The following is a 20,399-nucleotide window of genomic DNA, read 5'->3' as shown; positions in this document are numbered from 1 at the left end:
AGGCAATTGTGCAAAAATCGGTGACATACTAAGGAGAAAAAAAACATTTTAATCAGGGATCTATGGATAATCACGTTTATCATCTACATGACTGATATTAGATTGTAAAAAATGAAAATAATTAAATTCCTCTTTTTCAAACACGCTCGCATAGGGGGAAACGTAAAACCGAACAAGAGCAACAGCGCTAATGTCAATCAGTGTACAATATGCACACTTAGGAGGAATAGAAAATTGGAAAAAAGAGTCACTGCTTGCTGAGGAACATTGCAAATGTTCGACTTTCACTGTAAAACTTTTCACCTGACTGTGTTCAGGTATAAATAAGAGAATCAAGTAGGAAGAGTTCAATTTGAGTAGCGTCCGAGTCAGCGCGAGTTGGATAGCCTTGAGTGTCGGTGTTCCCATCTTCACGCATAAAGACAAAGTGTTTGTTGAAGAATGATACAAACGGCAATCTGTTATCTCTCAAGTAAGCGGGCCGCACAGGACGTCAATTGTCTGTCAAGGAGATGCCACGTGGGGACGTCAATTGTCTGTCAAGGAGATGCCACGTGGGGACGTCAATTGTCTGTCAAGGAGACGCCACGTGGGTGCTCGAGAGTATGCTCGTGTCACCGCGGGATCCGTTTACTGATTGTTCTTTGCTTTGGCATGTGTGAGGATGTGCGACTTGAGGTTGGTGGACTGGGCAAATTTCTTGTTGCAGCCGTCAAAGGGGCACACGTACGGGCGGTCCCCCGTGTGGATGCGCACGTGTGTTCGCAAGTTAAAATCCAGGGAGAATCTCTTGCCACAGCCCTCAAATGTGCACTACAAACGAGAAGAAGAAAAAATTCACACCCCAAACATTTGGATTATCATATAACCTTCAAGCCAATTATACTTTACAACCATAGACGCCAAAATACCGCAGTAATTAAAAATTGTGTTTTAGTTAAAAAAATAAACCAGTGCAAGAAAAGTTACAGTGAGAAGGTTATAATGCATGCAAGTACAAAGAAGACATTTGGCCAGGATTAAACCTCATACAGTATTTCCCCTCGATATTCCAGAGCCCTGTCTAAGAAAAAAAGGAATGTTTTGGTTAAATCATTGCCAAGAAACTACATACAGTATGTTCACATGAGGCTTCCACTAAACAGGCCCAAGTCCAAATCCAAAATTAGTGTTTTACCACCATCTTGTGGCAGCTACAAAGCCTTTTCGGGAGTCTTCACAGAGAATTACTGTAATATTTTTAGGGGGAATTTTAGAAATAAAAACCTATCTTGCGTAGATACGCAGCTGCCGCCTGGTCAGAAACTTGTGAGGCTAATGCTCGACGCAAAAATCAGTTCAAAGCCTTTTACAACTGTGCTCTGTGAGAGGAGCAAATGTTTGGAACTTGCTCACCCCATAACTAATGAAGATCTTCTTTTACTTTCGGTTTTTCCCATCAGGGGGTCGCCACAGCAAATCAGTGTCCTCCCTCTAACCCGGTTCTGTGCATCCTCTTCTCTCACACCAGCTACCTTCAAGTCCTCGTGACAACATCCATAAACCTCCTCTTTGGTCTTCCTCTCTGTCTCCTGCCTGGCAGTTCAAGACTCAACATCCTTCTTCCGATATAGTCACTTACTCTCCTCTGGAGATGTCTAGCCTCTCTGACTTTCTCTCCAAACTTGTCCCTCTAATGCAGTGATTTTCAACCACTGTGCCGTGGCACACTAGTGTGCCGTGACAGATCGTCAGGTGTGCCGTGAGAAACTAGCCAATGCCCCTTTTTCAAATGTAAAATTTTACAAACATTTATTAATCATTTTCTGCCAATATTATGTCGTTGTCCTGTGTCAGTGCTGATAAGACTGGGAGGGTAATTTAATATCCGTCCATGTGGCAACACGTCACAGATTGCCTCTTTCCTGCGAGATGGTTCGTGGTGTGCTGCGAAAGGTTGAAAAACACTGCTCTAATGTACTCGTTCCTGATCGTATCTAACCTGGCCAAAGACAACCTCAACAGCTTCATCTCTGCTACCTCCAGCTCTGCTTGCTGTCTCTTCTTCAGTGGCACTATCTCCAGTCCAAACATCATGGCTGGTCTCACCACCGTTTTATATACTGTTGCTTTCATTCTAGCTGAAACTCTTCAATCACACATCACACTTGACATTCTTCTCCAGCCGTTCCAGCCTGCCTGGACACGCTTCTTCACTTCTTTTCCACACTCTCCATTCCTCTGAACAGTTGACCCCAAGTACCTAAAATCTTCAACCTTCTTTTTCTCTTCTCCCTGTAGCATCACTCTTGTACTTGGTTCCCTCTCATTCACACACATCCATCTTGCGGCGACTGATCTTCATCCCTCTCCTTTCCAGGGCATACCTCCACATCTCTAGTTCCCCCCCCCCCCCCCCCCCCCCCCCCCACCTATTCCCTGCTCTCCCTACATATCACAATGTCATCTGCAAACATCATGGTCCAAAGAGATTCTTGTCTAACATTGTCTGTCAGCCTGTCCATAGCGAATAAGAACTAATCAAGGTAAGCCTTGTTTAAAAAATGCACAAAATCAGGGATGTTCTCATGTTTAAAGCGCCGTTTTATTTTCTATAGTGTGAATGTCACACCTCTCACTGTGTTACTGTGACTAGCTTTTCAACCGCCTGCCCGTTTTCCTCCATTTATTAAAGCTGATCCAAGGACAAGCGCTCGGAATTTGCATTTGCTCCCCGACCTGTGATCCACACATCAGACCGCTGTACTACAATTCGTCTATTTTTGTATATACCCTTCTCACATGAACAGAGATATTAAAAAACATCATACCAATTTTTTTTTTAAACATGAACAATGGCCTGTTTCATTAACATATAAGTGTAATCTTATTAGAATGATCTTTATTTCGAGGACAAATAATTTTGATTGTCACTGTCATTTTAACCAGTGGATTGAAATATACTTCTCAAACCATTTTGTAATCTATGCCTTTTATTCTGGAAAAGGTATCCATTTTCTTAAATCTAAAACTCAAAAACGAAATAAGCCAAAAAGCCCTTTTCCCGAGCAAACTGCAAGACTTGAACCCGTAATAATTCATCTGTTTTCACTCAGCAATGACAGATTTATGTGATGACACATCACAATCACATCAAAGCTTTTTATTGGTCTAATTCTGGGAGTAGGAAAGAATGATTGTTTAATACAATTGTTTAAATGTTGCGCTATGGCACAAACAAATAGAACAAGTGAAAAGATCTGACGAATTATTTGGCGCACGCACACATCCACGGTCGTACCCCCAGCTTGCGTAGCATTGCTGTCGAGAATGCTCCAAATGGAAAGACCCACCTGGAAAGGTTTCTCTCCCGTGTGTACAAGTTGATGTCGTTTCAGTTTGGAGCTTTCCACAAAGGCTTTGCCGCACTCGGCGCAGACGTGCACACGAGGCCCGTGGGTGTGCAAATGCTTCCTCATTGCAGAATTGTCCCTGAACATCTTGGTGCAGCCCTGAGGACAACACACACCCGGATACCCATGCAAGTTTGTAATCCACAATCTTCCAACATTTATATCATACCATACTTGCATTAGTACTTTCTTGTTACTGCTTGCATTTATTTCAACAGTGAAAGTGAGTACTGACAATTAAATATTCTCTAAATATGCAACATTGGTATGGGTGTGCCCATCACCCAATAAGCAACATAATTGCAGACGGCGCCCGATGGGGTGATATGAAGGCTACTCTCAAAAGTATTTCTGCATTAATGTTAACTTCCCAGTTAACACTTGGGAGTTAATGACGTGCAATTTGAGTGTGTGCACATATTTCTGTATTTGAAGTAAAGAGCATGATCCAAGTTGGCAGCTGTCGGCAAGAGCTTTTGTTTTGTGGTTTTGCTGTTTTTGTATTTTGTTTTGTCATATGATCTGTGTTGTCCTTTGTGTGGACTTTTTTCAGTGTTTTGCCCATGTCATTTGTGGAAGGAGAAGAATATGTGCTTGATTGGTGCACCTTTTAGAGAGCATGCATGTTCCAGTACTGATTTTGAATTTGCTCGCGGGGCGCAGTGAGGTTACCATAGCGTGCAAAGTACACACATGACTGATGATTTAATTTTCAATATTGATGTTGAATGTTTTAATCTTGCTATGATAATGAAATAGCACCCTGTCTAAGTAGCCACACAACAGATTCATTACTTTACGTTTGGTGAATTATGAATTGTATTCAAATATTCACTTGTTAACAGTTTTGGAGTAAAATATGGAGGAGACATGATAGGTGAAGAGCAGGCCACTCACTTTATGTGGACAGGCTATTGTCCGGGGCGCGTCGTCCTCTTTCACCTTCTTTGGCTTCATCCTGGAAGTTTAACAGAAAATATGAACATGATTTGAGCGTGCATAACGCTTCTCGGGTATTCCGAATCAGCATACATACCTTGCGAACTCTGCCAGCTGTTTGGGGTCAGAAAGGTCGATGCCCGGGATGCCACCTGGAGGCAACTTCTTCCCCGTCATGTACTCTGAATAGTCAGGAGGAGAGTTTTCACCCATGATTTGCTCTTCATGGTCAATGTCCTTCTTGTCATCTAAATCACATAGTTTTAATTCAATAAATGCAGATGAAGACAAACAGACCCCATCACAAAGTAAAACACGTGTATACCAGATGAATAAGTTGGTATTGACGTGGATGTGTACATGGCAGTTAAATGTATTTTGCTTTTCACTTCCTGGTGGATATTGGTTACATTATGCCTATGGGTGGTTTTCAGGGTGAAGATAAAATGTTCTAAAACATTTAATGGTGAACTCAATGTCACCTTCCCAAAACCTTGGAAGCACACTGAACTGTTGAGCGTTTCATGTGCTTTTTCCACAACTTTGTGTTATTTAACTAGGACTTGTGTTGTGGAAATTTGACATTCAATCAGAATCAGAAAACCTTTAATCGTCCCACAATGGGGAAATTTGCAGTGTTAACTAACATCTTATAATTAATTTCTAACTTGTAGTTATATTATTGTAGTGCATTTTATTTTGGTGCAAAATGTTGCTGCTCACCTCCTAATACTCGGAGGAGTGAGAACATAACGCCAGTGATGGACTCTGTTCACTGGCTCCATGGACATTCCAGAGTTAACTTGTAGAATCAATTGTTTTCAAACATTTAGTAGTTTGGACGCAAGGAACCTCTGGGCTCCTTTAATACTACACACCTACCTGTTGCCATTGGTCTGCAGATAAGATGGTACTGGAGGTACAGAAAACTAAGTGGAGGCACAAAGGAAGTTGAACTTTCTCTCTTGGCAGTCCCTCACTTCGAAATAACCTATTAAACATCAGGCATGTCCTCCTCTCATAGTTTTTTGAAGCTCAAATTAACACACACTGATTCTATGGCTTTTAACTCAAAATGGGATTTGGTGTTGTTTTAGTGAGTTGTGTTTTTTTTGTGTAATTGTGTTATTGTGGTTTTTCACCGTCTTTTTATTATTTAACTGACTGCCTAATTTTAAGTCAGTGTACATACTTTAGATGCAGCTATGGTTGTTTTACATTGCTGTCTAAAGTTGAGTTAGAGAACAAACTGCACAAAGTACTCAAATATCGACTGGTTTCAAAGTTTATATAAATACAATTCACCCTTAAAAGTACGCGTGTATTTTAAGGTCGTCTAAAATTCTAAACCCCATCGCCGAATATTCCTAATTCTGTGGGCAGTCGGCGTTCCTTCCCTTGACAACTGTTGACAAACGTTGCCTTACATCGTATGCAAGATGCCTAACTGCTGAGCGTTAACCACAATAAGACTGCCCTTTGGAAAACAATCAAAAGGGCTAGTTTGTAATAATTAATACCCGTTAATAATGTACTGCATCATAATAAGCTCTTTGTCTCAGCGTTTGCGTTCATATTTTGAAAAGATAGTCTATAATCTGCCGAACTTTGATGTAACAAACAGTGGAGGTTAAAAAGCCTTTAACACGAGGGTCATTGAAGGCACCGCCTGCACCTAGTTTGTAATAATTAATACCCGTTAATAATGTACTGCATCATAATAAGTTCTTTGTCTCAGCGTTTGCGTTCATATTTTGAAAAGATAGTCTATAATCTGCCGAACTTTGATGTAACAAACAGTGGAGGTTAAAAAGCCTTTAAAACGAGGGTCATTGAAGGCACCGCCTGCACCAGAATGAAGTGCGCCATAAAGGCCTAGCTACCTAGCTCACGGGTCTGGGGCTACACGCGCCGCCATCTTCGTGGGTCAAATAAACGCCATTTTTTCGGGCCGCCATACTTTCTCGACCGGGGAAATATGGCGGCGCCCATCGGCACAGAAAACATGGCTTCCCATAAAAACAAAAACACTCCAATTGAAGTCATAGCGGCGTTTTAAATCGTAAAATGCGCGTTAACTTTTGACTGAAGTCAAGGCCTCGGTGGAGGCCTCGTAACGACGGCACACACCGATCGAGAACAAAGCCATTACAGGAATTCACCCCAAACTTACCCGAAGCCCACATAGTAACAGAGAACTCTCCTTCCAACGTCTTTATCTGCACTTGCTTCTGTTCCCATTTCCTACCCATATCTGCGCTGCTGAAGTAACTCCTTTTGCCCGATTTCTTTCCACTTCCAGCCCTCTTTATTCGGCCCGCTGTCGAGCTTCTCCCCGCAACTGTGACCAGAGTCTGTTCGATGTAGTCCTCTTCCACGGCGGGCACTGGGATGAGGATTTGGTCCTGGTAGCCGTCATCCGTGTGCAGTTCCGAGTCGTCCTCCCCCACAACTTCCTCCCGGGTCTGCACCAGAATCACCTCTTGGTGAGGGAGGATAGAATGCGGGTCGTCTGTGTCAAGCGTTTGTAAAGCGATCATGGACTGGTGATCGTCGTCATCCCCGACAACAGTTGTTTCGATGGTCTCCACTTCAATCTCGTGCAACTCCACGATCTCGGTAGGCATTTCCGAGCCGTCCGCCTCAATGTACAACGTGTCCCCCGAAGCCATGACTTGTTATTCCTTTCTTGTAACCCCCTCCACCTTCGGACCCGTTATTTAGTCCAACTGCGACTTCTCTGTGTACTCTGCTGCCTCCTCCCTCTCCGACAACTAACAACGTGTACTCTCGTTGCCACTCTGCTCCACTCAGCAAATCTCGCGTGATTTTGGTCATGGGTAGGTCGGTAAGTACCGTAGATGGATAGATGTTTGACGAATAAAAATACAAATCGTGATAAGGTTGTGATACATTGTATATCACAGGAATTTAACAATTCCACCATTTAAAATGGGTAGCTGTGAAAACAATAACATATACGATGGCAAATGAACATGAATGTATATCTACTCCAAAAATGGAAAATAGGATGTTTTAAATTTGACTTCTCATTTGAGAAGTAATTTTCTATCGTTATCACTGCTTTATTTCCTGTATTTGATAGCTCTCTGTGTTAAGTGCTTTGTTGCAGCTTCAGCTGTTGTTAAAGCACTCTATAAATCAATATGTATTGTATTGTATTCATTGTATTGTATTGGGCATTATATTGTATTGGGCCGGCGTCACAGTGCAGAGGTCCCCGGTTCGCGTCCCGCTCCGGCCTCCCTGTGTGGAGTTTGCATGTTCTCCCCGGGTCCGTGTGGGTTTTCTCCGTGTCCTCCGGTTTCCTCCCACATTCCAAAAACATGCATGGCAGGCAGATTGAACACTCCAAATTGTCCATAGGTGTGAGTGTGAGAGTGACTGCTGTTTGTCTTTGTGTGCCCTGCGATTGGCTGGCAACCAATTCAGGATGTCCCCTGCCTCGTGCCCGAAGACAGCTGGGATCGTCTCCGGCACCCCCCGCGACCCTAATGAGGAATAAGCGGTACGATGGTTGTATTGTATTGTATTGTATTGTATTGTGTTGTATTGTTTGGTCACTTATTCTTCTTCTTTTCCTTTCAGCTTTTCCCTTCAAGGGGTCGCCACAGCGAATCATTGTCCTCCATCAAAATGGAACTGTATAGTGCCACTGAGCAGTTTTTTTGACGACGATACTAGTGCAGCGTGTTCTACCGGAAACAAATTCCTTGTGTGTTCTACATACTTGGCAATAAAGATGATTCTGATTCTGATCTTCAGAAGTTTGATCCGCATGTTTGTTTTGGCCAAGCTTTTACGTGGAATGCCCTTCTTGACACAACCCTCTGTATTTATCCGGGCTTGGGACCGGCACACTTATTATGTACTGTTAAATATAAACGTATAACTTTTGACACAACATATTCTTAATTTTACAGATTTGTACCACCTAGGCTATCAATAAAGGGTCAATAACCCCAAAACATGAAAAAAACATAAACTAGGTTACACACGACTACACTCTCCGAAATTTAATCAAGTGGAAATATCGCCCTCAAAACAATATGATGGGAACTTTGGGTTTTCCTTGGAATGCTGCTTTATTGTTCTCTTTTTTATTGTGTAGTCATCTCCTTTTTGGTGATCTTTTTAGTTAACCAATTAAAGAAATATTTGTTGAATGCCAAAGTGACCTTTGTACTGGAAGAATACAACACCATGTGTGGTTGTGGTATTTGTTTCAAATGCTGATTTGGAGGTTAGATTTATCGATGCGTCCAGAAATGTAGAAGGAACATAGTATGAGCACCCATTTTACTTATGTGAACATAGTTTGTCAAGAGTTAATCCTTTTTTTTTTGGCATGCATGATCCAGTCTATGCCATAGAGTATATGGCTCTCAAGTAGCACTGCTGAAAGAGTGTGGCACAATTAAATTTGTTTCAAGGTAGTACTTGTTTTCTCCCGAAAACAGGCGTAAGGTGTATCAGAGCAGGTGCGGCGCCAAGTGGAGCATCGAGGGTAGGAGACGAGAGGAAGGGGGAGGGAGCCGAGTTGACACACCTGCTGAATTACGGCGACCTACCTGTTCGAGTGGGCGTGGTCAGTGTTCGCTTGTGTGTGTGTGTGTGTGTGTGCGTGTGTTGTCCCTTCACTCCTACTACAAGTTGGAACGTTGCGGGCTAGGCCAGTCACACCGCACTTCCTCCCTAACACCACTTGCCTCCACTCCGTTCCATTCACTCGGCCGGGGAGGACGACATGAACAAGACAGGTGGAAGAGGCGACTTTGAATGGGTCTATAACGACCAGCCGCACACGGCCAGGAGGAAAGAGATACTGGGTGAGTGAGACATTGTCGGACACGCGAGCAGTTTTGGGGGGTTTATAAAAATAAAAAAGTAACAAGTGCTCTGATCCGGTTAAACCAGTTTACTAGCTATGACTCAACCAGTCATCACCTCTCACGAGATGCAAAGAAAGTGAACACCAACGGGGATACCCGCGTGAAGCACAAATTTGACATTCGAAACAGCTCTCGAACTCTTGGGCCCCAACATAGAAGCGCCCCCACCCTGAAAAAATGACGGAAAAAATGACGGATGGATGGGCAAAATGTTGCCATAATCGTTCAGTTTGGACAAATCAAGTTACTATACTTTGCAAAAAAAAAAGAGAAATTCCATTGCTTATTTTGTAGAAACAAATTCGAACAGGGATATCTTTTTTCTACTATCATAATTGTCCGATTTATTTTTTTTTGTCGGGTGAAAAGGACAAAACACTATACATTCAATGAACAAGTAAAGTCCAGTTGCTTAAATCTTATACACCATGGAAGGAATAGATCTCCACAGTCAGACACAAGACCACCCCATACAGATTTTTTAGCAAGTGTATTACCATTTTTATTGATACAAAACTTCTTTGGGGAGTTTGTTAAAAAAACTCCCACAAGAGTTTGACTTGGTCTTTTCATTCGTGTTACACAATGGCAGCATACTGTAGCCCGAGCCATGATAATGCCTTTGAGCTGGCTTGGTAACAAGGCACATACTCTCTATTCTTTAGCCCGAGGTCTGCTCTTGACACATGCGCACGCACGCACGCACGCACGCACGCACGTGCACACACACACACACACACACACACACACACACACACACACACACACACACACACACACACACACACACACACACACACACACACACACACCATATATATATATATGAGAAATTTACATGCGCGCAGGGTCGGATATATCGATAGTCCCGGTTATATCGATATTTTTCGGACTTCCTAGAATATCGATATAACGAGACTTTACTGTATATATATATACATATATATATTCAATATTCTAGGGAGTCCGAAAAATATCGATATAACCGGGACTTTCGATATATCCGACCCTGCGCGCATGTAATTTTCTCTGTGCGTGCATAGAAATAGTATCGTAATAAGCGGGACTATCGATATAACGAGACTTTACTGTATATATATATATATATATATATATATATATATATATATATATATATATGTATATATATATATATATATATATATATATATATATATATATATATATATATGGATATATGTATGTATGTGTGTATATATATATATATATATATATATATATATATATATATATATATATATATATATATATATATATATATATATATATATATATATATATATATATATATATGTGTGTGTGTGTGTGTATGTGTGTATAACAAAAACATGACAAATAAGTATGGAAGGGCATTTATTGGAAACAACTGTGAGACATTGTGCAAAGCATCAAACAGAGCTTGTTCCATTAAAAAGGCCCCGTTTTTACACTGCAGAGGGGAAATGATTCTTCACCATTATTTTGACTTGTTTTTTTTCGAAGGGTTTATACTGTGCTCTTTTTCAAATGGGTGACGTGGATTGATACATGTTGAAAACACAAGTGACGGCGGTCATTTAAATACCGTGATGTTGATGCAACACTGACATTCTGTTATTAAAACAGTGAACACAAAAAACGATGTACCGTTTTTGTCAACTTGGCTATGTAGTATTGTGTAATCTTTTTTCTAGCCACAGTAAAATTTTTATTTTTGGTGGTAGCATCGTTAATAAATAAATAAATAAATAAATAAATAAATAGATAGATAGATAAATAAATAAATAAATAAATAAATAAATAGACAAATAAATAAACAGATAAATAAATAAATTGGGGGTGCGCTTAATTTGATTTATTCCATATGTGTTAAATTTCAGAAATCCTAAATCGGGAGATTTTCATACTCGTGACTGTGGTGCGTGTTAAAATATTGTGAGCGTTACAGAAGTAAATAAATTAGAAGTAAATAAAACACAAAAATGCTTTCATTGTTTATTTATACATTCAATTAATATAAAAATGTAATTTTTTTTACATTTTCTTTTGTTTCACCTTACAAATTATTGGAGTCAAACTGGGGAGTCTCCTGACCAAATCGTGAGACTTCACATGTGGGTTATACTCTCGCAGGCGCCAGAAACACACCGAGAGACTCTTCTTTTTCCTAGTTGCTTTATTTGCAGGTGTAAAAGAACACAATAGGTAGCTTGACACCTCAAAACCATTAAATATTAAAGGCCTGTATTTACTCTCCATCCCGCCGAGAAGAAAGTCCAGAACATTATTTTCAAAGTTATCTCTGATGTGAATATTGCGATGAGCGCTGACTGTTCTCTGACGGCAACATTCTTATTTCTTTTCATCGATGATCAGGTGCCGCCAATCATTTGCTGATAACGGTCAGACAAAACCAGAGGATGACCTCCACATCGTACATGCGAGACGAGCAAAAATAATAGAAGTCAAATCCATGTTTTTATGACGTCTGGTTATTCATTGAACTTCACGCCCTATGTGGATGGCATAGCGCACACAAAGCAGATAAAAAAATGAAACATTTAGCAAGAGGCCTGTGTGATAGAACAAACAACCAAGGCCATTAGTGGTGATAGTGCGTCAGGGCCTTGTAATATGATTACATTTTTTGCTTGAGGTTATGTATTTAGTACCAATTTTATTCATCGTTCCTGTGAAAAAAAGGGATAGTTACAAGGAGGGCAAATGAGTTAAATATTAACACTGATCGGTGAAATAAAAGGCAGATTGTAACTTGGGGACAGAAATGACAATCAATCATACTACACGTCCTGGTACTTTTTACTTGAGTTTATTGGGTCGTCATTCAGGTTCATGTGCGAGCCATTACAATCTGTGTTTGAATGCGTTTCGGTCAATGGTCAATTAGAAAACACTTTTGGGATCCCGCACCTATATTGACATTCAGACGCATCTTTAAAAAAAGTCTCCTAAAATTGGATTTCTACTTCAGAGCAATTCCAAAAAAGATTTTTGAGAGAAATGTCAGACTTGTAATATGTATGTTCATTTCCAGGCAGTCGACACTCGGTTGGGCCTCCTTTTGTCTGTTTGACATCACTGGTTGGGTGTGGCATGAAGGCAAAAACCCTGGTGGCACACCTCAAGTGTTGCAGAAGCCCCGTTTGCTTTGTTAACGGCCTGCGGTTCGTCCGCTTTGTTGGGTCTGTTGTCACATAGCTTCCTCTTGGACATGTGAAATGGATCGATACTCTATGGGGTTTAGGTCAGGGGAGTTAACTGTCTGTTGCGATGTATTCTCCCTCAAAAAGTGTCAATAGTCGCTTGTAAATAAAATGTTTGATTATTATTATTTATATTACAGGTGGTCTAAGCAGGTTTTTATAGCTGCGCATTTTTCAGTTTTGGAGCGTGACGCAAACAATTATTTTAATAATCAATTTACCATCACAATTTTAGTTTTCCCAAGCCTTGGGTGTCAAACTCAAATTTTTTGCCGCCGTTCACATTGTAGTCACGGTTTCTTCTCGGGGGGCTGTCATGAATTTGGAGAAGCCATTAGAATGTTTCAACCCCTCCACATATTACACACAACATCAAATTAATGAATAAACTGTTTTCAATTTGAAGTAAAAAATAATGACTCTTTTTGTGGTTTACATGGGACAATTTGAAATGTAGGTTCGGACTTGAGCAAGCACATAGAATTCCACGTTTTATTTGCTTTTGTGGCCTGAATAAAATGATGTGGTGAGCCAAATTTGGCCACCGGACCTTGACTTTGTCAGACGGAATGATCTCTTTGGTGTTACCCACAGCCAAGTACCCCGAGATCAAGTCCTTGATGGGTCCAGACCCCAACCTGAAGTGGGTCGTGTCGGGCATGGTGCTGTCCCAGCTCCTGGCCTGCTACCTGGTGCGCGATCTCCCCTGGAAGTGGATCATGTTCTGGGCCTACGCCTTCGGCGGCTGCATCAACCACTCGCTGACGCTGGCCATCCACGACATTTCGCACAACGTGGCATTTGGCAACAAGCTGGCCAAGTGGAACCGCTGGTTCGCCATGTGGGCCAACTTGCCCATCGGCGTGCCCTACTCGGCCTCCTTTAAGAAGTACCACATCGACCACCACCGCTACTTGGGCGGGGACAAGCTGGACGTGGACATTCCCACGGACTTTGAGGGCTGGTTCTTCTCCACCCCAACCAGGAAGTTGGTTTGGGTCTTCCTGCAGCCGTTCTTCTACAGTCTGCGCCCGCTCCTGGTCAACCCGAAACCCGTTTGTAAGCTAGAGGTCCAGAACTTTGCTGTCCAACTGGCGGCAGATGCAATCATATACTATCTGTGGGGGGTCAAGTCGCTGGTTTACCTCATCGCCGGTTCCATCTTGTGCATGGGACTGCACCCCATCTCTGGACATTTCATCGCCGAACACTACATGTTCATGAAGGGCCATGAGACGTACTCCTACTACGGAGCGCTCAACTTGATCACCTTCAATGTTGGCTATCACATGGAGCACCACGACTTCCCAAGCATACCAGGCAGTAAGCTACCTCAGGTGAGGCCACAGTCTTTTTCTTCTTAAAGAATCCACACCTTCACACGTGGTTGACATCATCAGAATCAGAATCAGAATAATTTTTATTGCCAAGTATGTAGAACACAGAATGAATTTGTCTCCGGTAGAACACGCTGCACTAGTATCATCATCAAAAAATTGCAAAGAGGCACTATACAGTTCTATTTTGGTTACTGTTTAAAGAGTTAATGGCTTGGGGGAAGAAGCTGTTTAAATGTCTGCTGGATTTGGTGCGCATGGATCAGGCCTGAGGGGACTAGCTGGAAAAGGTTGTGGGCAGGGTACGAAGGGTTCAGTCGGATTTTCCGTGCCCTTGTCTTGATTCTTGCAGTGTGCAAGTCCTTGGGATTGGGAAGGGCGGTGCCAATGACTTTTTTTTCCACCATCCTAACTGTCCGTTGAAGTTGGATTTTGTCCATTTTTGTGGCAGCCTTGAACCAGACGGTGATGGAAGAACACAGGATGGATTCGATGACAGCCATTTAGAAATGTAGCACCTCCTGTGGCAGACCATGCTTCTTGAGCAGCCTCAGGAAGTACATTTCACTTCCTGGAATTTTCATTTCCAACTGTAATGCCTCTAAAATGTTCCACGTCAAACGTATCCACGAAAAAGAACAATTGACTCATTCACTGTCAGACAATGTGCAAAAGCATGTCCACTACAGTGCCAGGCGTTTTGTCATTTTCACTCAAATTCCAGGAGACACAGAATATTGACGTTTAGGACTATATAAACATTCAATGCAGCGTAAGAAACCTTAGACTCTTCTTTCATCTGAAAAAAAGAGTTAATTCCTAAGTTATAAGGCCCTGGCGTTATCTGAGTATTGAAATGGAGGCGGCTGTACAATAGGCAAATGCTGCCCCCTCGTGGGAGGGAAAAACATTGCTAGAGGTCTGACCAGCGCTTTATCACCATCCCCACACCCTGCAAGAAAAAACGAAACCCAAACATCTTTTGTCACCAATAATATCCTCCTTTGGCATGAATTAATGCTGGGTCTACACCATTAAAAACTGAAAATCAGAAGGAAGAGTTTTGAGTCATGGCCAGCTGTTATCTCGATCATCTGGTGTAAGAAGATCATTTCCGATGTTTTTTTTTTTTGATAAGTCTCCTCTTCATCCGGGCGTTACGATAAAATCAGACGTGTCGGATATTATCACAAGTCATCAGCTCGTTGTGTGATGTGACACAAACAACAACTGATAGTTGAGCACTCACACATTTGGAAGAGGGGAAACTTTATCAAGATTCAAGAGTGGGACGGACAAGAGGGAATCTCAGGCAAAAAAAAGTTAATGGGGAGAGTTTACATTGCAGAGAAAAGTAGGCTGAAAGAATCGAGTAGTTGTCTTGTAAATAATCCCCTCCCAAAATTGATTCTTTTCAAAATGTCAGTCTTAGAAAAGGCTGTAAAAATACGTACAAAACTCCAACTTGTCTTTCCACAAGAGCAAGTGTGAAATGATCATTTTCCAAATGTATTTGCACCAGACTGTTGTCTCCATGCAGACTTTGATGAAGTTTGTGCGTGTCGTCAAAACCATCCAATCATGCAGTTGCACTTTATGGGTTAGCCTGCATGACTGAGACTTAGGTGCGGCCCGTCGTGGACTAAACTCAACAAAAAGGTGTTCATCAGATGAAACATCACACCGGGTAACTGATTAACCAATCCTGCTTGCGCGCCTATGCAGCACACGCACAAAAAATGGCTGTGGCCTGCTTGTCAAGAGCTCATATCTACAATGAAACTAATTGTCTGTCACAAAACCTGTTGGACCACACACACATTTTCTTTTCTTTTTTAAAGTAAAGGAACCGCCAAAGTCATCCATGGAACAATCTATGGGGAAGTGCACCGACTACGCCGATTCAATGTATTCAAAGTGCACACGCCACATCCGCCTCTCAAACAAAGAACTCCCATTCTCTTTCCATGCGCATTTGCATGTCAACAGCCTCGCTGGCAAATAAGACTCGTGCAGGGCTTTGTCAATCCCCCAGTCTGTCTTTTTTATGGTGCTTGTCCTCATTGGGCTTGCGGGTGAGCTGGAGGCTATCCGAGCTGACTTCTGGTGAAAATTGAGGTACACCTTGGACCGGGCAGGCAAAAGTTGAGCACATTTCGACCAAAAACAACAACAACAAAAAAAACCTCGCATCTACATCTCCAGAGAGGTGACTGAAGGTGAAATTAATTTCTCGAGAACTCATTAAAACAATAGGATACCATTTGACACGCACCTCTGAAATATGAGTTTTGCTCCAATGGTTTCGACAGTGGCGGACTGTCAAGGCCTGCAAAGCCTTCTCAGCTGGCCTTAAAAATATCTGAATCACAGACCAATGTTAATTATATTTCGGCCATGAATTCGTATGAAATAATTCCAAATTGTCTTTAAGCTTCCTTTCATTACTTTTCCCTTTTTGTGCTGCATCCAGATGTGAGTTTTCGTATTTAAGCATTTAACCAATCACATTTCAGCTCTCATTTGTTACCAGGGTCAGAAATCTACCTGGACGCCTTCATAATCACTTCTGTAGGCCCCTTAGCATCAAATGCGTTGATGAAACCAATCAGATTTCCACTTGGCGACCCAAAAGGGATAACAGCGCCTCCTTGCAGGCGCAGCCTAACACCAGTCTTCACAAACAATGACTGGCTAGTCACTAGCCAACCAAACTTCTCTCATCACTCGCCGCAAGTGACCGCTAGCACACTTTATCGGTAGCAAGCTGCATAAGCAAATATATTGTTGTGTTGATTTAATAGTGGTTTTGTCAACCCACGATAGCTGAAGGAGGAGAAGAAATAGATTTGGTGCATATATACTCTTAGAGCCATTTTCAAGACGGACTTTTCAAGAAAAGTTGGACATCATCAAGAAAGGTCGGACGAACAAAAATAGCAAATAATATTGCAATTTTATGAGGTTATTATTGCTGCTTCGCCATAACTTTGCCAGTCATCTCTGTGGTGTGAAGGAGGGACTTCACTGATATCATGAATCCGCACGTTGATGGTAAAAACTCGAACAGTTTAATGACTGTATTTCTTCAAGTTATTTTCTGGCTAACTGTACGCTCTAGTACAGTACAGGATGTGTAGTAAATCACACCACACTTTTTTTTATAGTGGCAGCTGCGGATAGACTCACACATAGCACTACTGAAAGCCTAGAGGTGACGGTCCGCCACTGGGTTTCAAGATCAGTGATCAAAGCCAGAAAGTCCTGACTATGAGGCAGATGTGCTAAACACGAAGCCGCTGTGCTGCTTGTTTAGTGAAAATGTGCAGCGCCATTTATTTATTTAGTTATTTTGATCTTTCCTCTGCCACGCCTCCCAGTGAGATCAGTAATATTTAAAACATTTGAATGCATTATGGAATAAATAATAATTTAGTAAAACATTGACTAGCCCAGTCAATGATGAAAGTGTACATCTAGAGTCGGGCAACTACAGGTGCAGTAAGGCTCAATTAGACGCTGACACATTTGGATTCCGATTTTGAGTAAACGAATTCATGAATGTAACTCGTATCCTAAGGTACTTTATTTTGCGCGACGAGCTCACACAGCTTGACGTCTCCATCTTCTCTCGTTTGCATCTCCAGGTGAAGCAGATTGCGGCCGAGTATTACGATTCTCTGCCTCAGCACACGTCTTGGATGCGCGTGCTGTGGGACTTTGTTTTCGACGACACCATCGGCCCCTACGCCCGAGTCAAACGTGAATACAAGATGAGCAAGCTGGAATAGAGCTTGTCCCAGGAGCGGCCATCGCCACCACGCCACAATGTGAATTTCACACTGCGGTCTGCGTGAGGTTCACCTTCAATTATCATTTCCTTCTTTCAACAAGTCACACGTATCATACAGTCATGCAGCAGAGTTGGCCTGCCATGCCGTTTGAGACCACAATTAATCATATTCAACAGTGAACATGATATTTTTTTTGTAAGGTCAACATTTTCATCTTTTTTTTTGCATTAGTTCTGTTTTGTGGTTCCTTGTGCTGCCTCTGTGTGATGTCAGCCTTACACTTTCGTAGACCGTTTCAGAATGTTTGGAACAATGGGTGCCAAGGCACTTTTGGGGAGAAGAAGGCTACCGCTGTCTTGAGATGAAAACGATGACCAAAAAACTTCTTGGATTGCGCTGCAATTTGTTGAAGAAAAAAAACAGCCAACCCTAAAAGAGAACCGAAATGCAGCAGCACTAAAATGGGATGGATAATTACAAAAGTAAACGGAGTTGCAACTGGATTCTTTGAATTCTTATACAATGCTCCCATTGGTTGTCTTTCCGTGACTTATCCCCCCCCAAAATTTTCTGTCTTAGAAGTTATCATCAGCTCTTCAGTGTGCTATCCATTTCTGTGTAAAAAAAAACTAAAAAAAAAAACACATCCATGAATCCAAGCAAGATCAAATAATTAATTAGCCAGTTTTGGATACATTAAGCTTCACCATGTTCAGTTTTGAATCAGTTCAATTAAAATGTACAAAACAGCCAGCGTTCTGTCTCCCCTTGCCCACGTAACATCTTGCCCACTCACTCTTGACACAAAAGTGTAGCGGAAGAGAAGGATAAAATCAACGTTCACTTCTTAGTCAAAAGAATTGTTTGTTTACTAAGGTCTGACATCAGAGCTATTTGCTGCTCAAACGTCCATGTGGGGTCATGGTGAAGGGTCTTAAATGACGCGTTGAAGAGCACAGTCGTAAAACGAGCACTGAAACGCAAGCGCTATGCCCCACCAGTGTCATTTCGGCTTTTTCTTTTATTTAATGCTCACCGTTATTACTCTGCGTCACTGACGATGCTGAAATTTTGTGACCTCATTTAGAAATTCAGAGACTGGGCTCGCCAGTGAAAGCGCAATAAGAGTGAGAAGCCGAGTTCAGAGTCCCGAAACGTTTCACGATGACTTAATGAGTTAGCGCGAATGGATTGTGCTAGCAATTAAAACACTTAGGCTTGCCCAGACGCTGCTTCAGGCCTTCGTGTACTATACGATATATACTTTATCAATACATATCGATTTTGTCATGTTGTTTTTATTTAAATGTAAAACAAAAATAAACATCTTTATCAAAAGATTATTGATAAACAAAAAACATGCCTTTTGTGTCGTGTTTCTCATCATTCTTTTACTTACGACTTTACCCAAACAACAAAGGGGCAGAGCTCATTAATTTGGAGGTGCTTGGTGCAGTAGGTGGAGGACCAGCCTTTGTAATTGGCGCCAATGTTGAGTCAGCGGTTGCCATGACAACAAAAATATAATTTATTTGGTCTTGTTGTTTTCCCAAAGTGTTTAACGTTTCTATGTCAATATTTATGTTCTTTATAAAATCCTCCTCAATCCTTTATTTGTAATATTTTGTCATGTATCTCTTCCGGTTCCGTGAATGTGTTTTGATGTGTGAGACGAATTGCGAGAAAGAGAGAAAGAATGAGAGAAATTGCGAGAGAAATCGGCACAGAGAGAGAATAACATCTGCGTCATTAAAGGACAACCCACACCTCCGGACAAGTTGCGTCCATAATTTGTAAAATCACTTCAACTGACTTCTAGTGAGCGCATTTTACAAAGATTTCACTGCATATAGCTATATTTTACGTTTTAAGACTCACGCTGAATATTGAGAAAGTCTTGTTTTTGAGTTGATGCCGATGACGGAGTGACGTCACGTTGTGAACTCCCCTGACCGAGAAAGCCATACACAGTGCATTTTGGGTACTTTGTTTCATCCGAAAACACAGTGTTGATCGTGAAATAGGAAGGAAAACTACATAAATAACATGATGGTGAATCGTTGTGTGGCAACCAATTGCGGTAACACGCATAAAGAAGGTGTAAGTTTACACCAAGTCGCAGCGGACAAACCAGCCATTTCTAACGGACCAGAGCAGCAGAGCACCAGCCGGAGGCTGGCGAGGAGCTAACCGGAGTTAGCGAGTCACCGTTTGGATCAACCGCTGTCATCCTCTCAACAATGGGCAGAAAGTTGCTTCCAGTGGTGAAAGAGAGCAATATTAGCCATATTAGTGTAGCAAACCGATCGGACAAAAATCCATCTGCTGTTAGCTCGTAGCCAGTTGGACAGCTCTGGGGCGATTGTGCTTTTTTGCGCTTGTAATGGGCAGCATTTTCACAGCCCCGCTAAATTCAGCGGCAAGGTTGGTGCTGTCGGACAGTCTCAATGCATGGCTTGAGGAGCTCGCGATGAGAAGAAAGGAGCGTTAGCGTCGAGCGCCGATGCACATGTGGAACTGTTGCGGCTCGGAATTGAAGCAGATATACGTGGGACAGGATGCTACAGCTTCGTGTTTGCTTTCAATATTTGGCTTGAAGCAGACGTGCACCTTCCACCATGATGTCCCTGATCCACTGCTGAAAAGGACACTTTGATCCTCTCCTCTTTCATCTAGAACTGTTTCATACAACAAAGACGGTGCAGAAAGTGCTTAAAATTGAATGACTGTCTTGTGATGTGTCACATTATTAATTTTGTTTTTTGTTGTTTTTTGACTTCAAGATGGCGCAGTGAGAATA

The 20,399-nt window shown here is 41.9% G+C and overlaps 2 protein-coding genes and 1 long non-coding RNA gene across 4 annotated transcripts; 2 read left to right on the top strand and 1 right to left on the bottom strand.

The window, feature by feature from the left end:
• Nucleotides 1-29: 29 nt before the first annotated feature.
• On the bottom strand, nt 30-7,142 carry yy1a (YY1 transcription factor a). 2 transcript variants are annotated; one of them, XM_089004134.1, is made up of 5 exons: nt 6,505-7,142; nt 4,429-4,579; nt 4,290-4,350; nt 3,333-3,491; nt 30-813 (listed from the first exon to the last, which is right to left on the bottom strand). In XM_089004134.1, exons 1-5 carry the CDS (start codon nt 7,001-7,003, stop codon nt 631-633), a joined length of 1,053 nt encoding a protein of 350 aa, XP_088860260.1. In that variant the 5' UTR covers nt 7,004-7,142; the 3' UTR covers nt 30-630. The 2 variants fall into 2 exon arrangements, with proteins under 2 accessions (XP_088860260.1, XP_088860261.1); XM_089004135.1 differs by having other exon boundaries at nt 4,429-4,513.
• On the top strand, nt 6,810-8,119 carry LOC148893711 (uncharacterized). The gene is made up of 4 exons (XR_016115964.1): nt 6,810-6,950; nt 7,056-7,179; nt 7,785-7,860; nt 7,941-8,119. It is a non-coding gene; the product is annotated as an uncharacterized LOC148893711 (long non-coding RNA).
• Nucleotides 8,120-8,999: 880 nt separating this feature from the next.
• On the top strand, nt 9,000-20,392 carry degs2 (delta 4-desaturase, sphingolipid 2). Its single transcript, XM_089003749.1, has 3 exons — nt 9,000-9,181; nt 13,063-13,805; nt 17,453-20,392. Exons 1-3 carry the CDS (start codon nt 9,100-9,102, stop codon nt 17,594-17,596), a joined length of 969 nt encoding a protein of 322 aa, XP_088859875.1. The 5' UTR covers nt 9,000-9,099; the 3' UTR covers nt 17,597-20,392.
• Nucleotides 20,393-20,399: the final 7 nt, after the last annotated feature.

The sequence above is a fragment of the Hippocampus bargibanti genome, linkage group LG09, assembly GCF_051943395.1.
Source record: "Hippocampus bargibanti isolate YZ-2025 linkage group LG09, ASM5194339v1, whole genome shotgun sequence".
Lineage (NCBI taxonomy): Eukaryota > Metazoa > Chordata > Actinopteri > Syngnathiformes > Syngnathidae > Hippocampus > Hippocampus bargibanti.
This window is presented reverse-complemented; position numbering and strand designations above follow the sequence as displayed.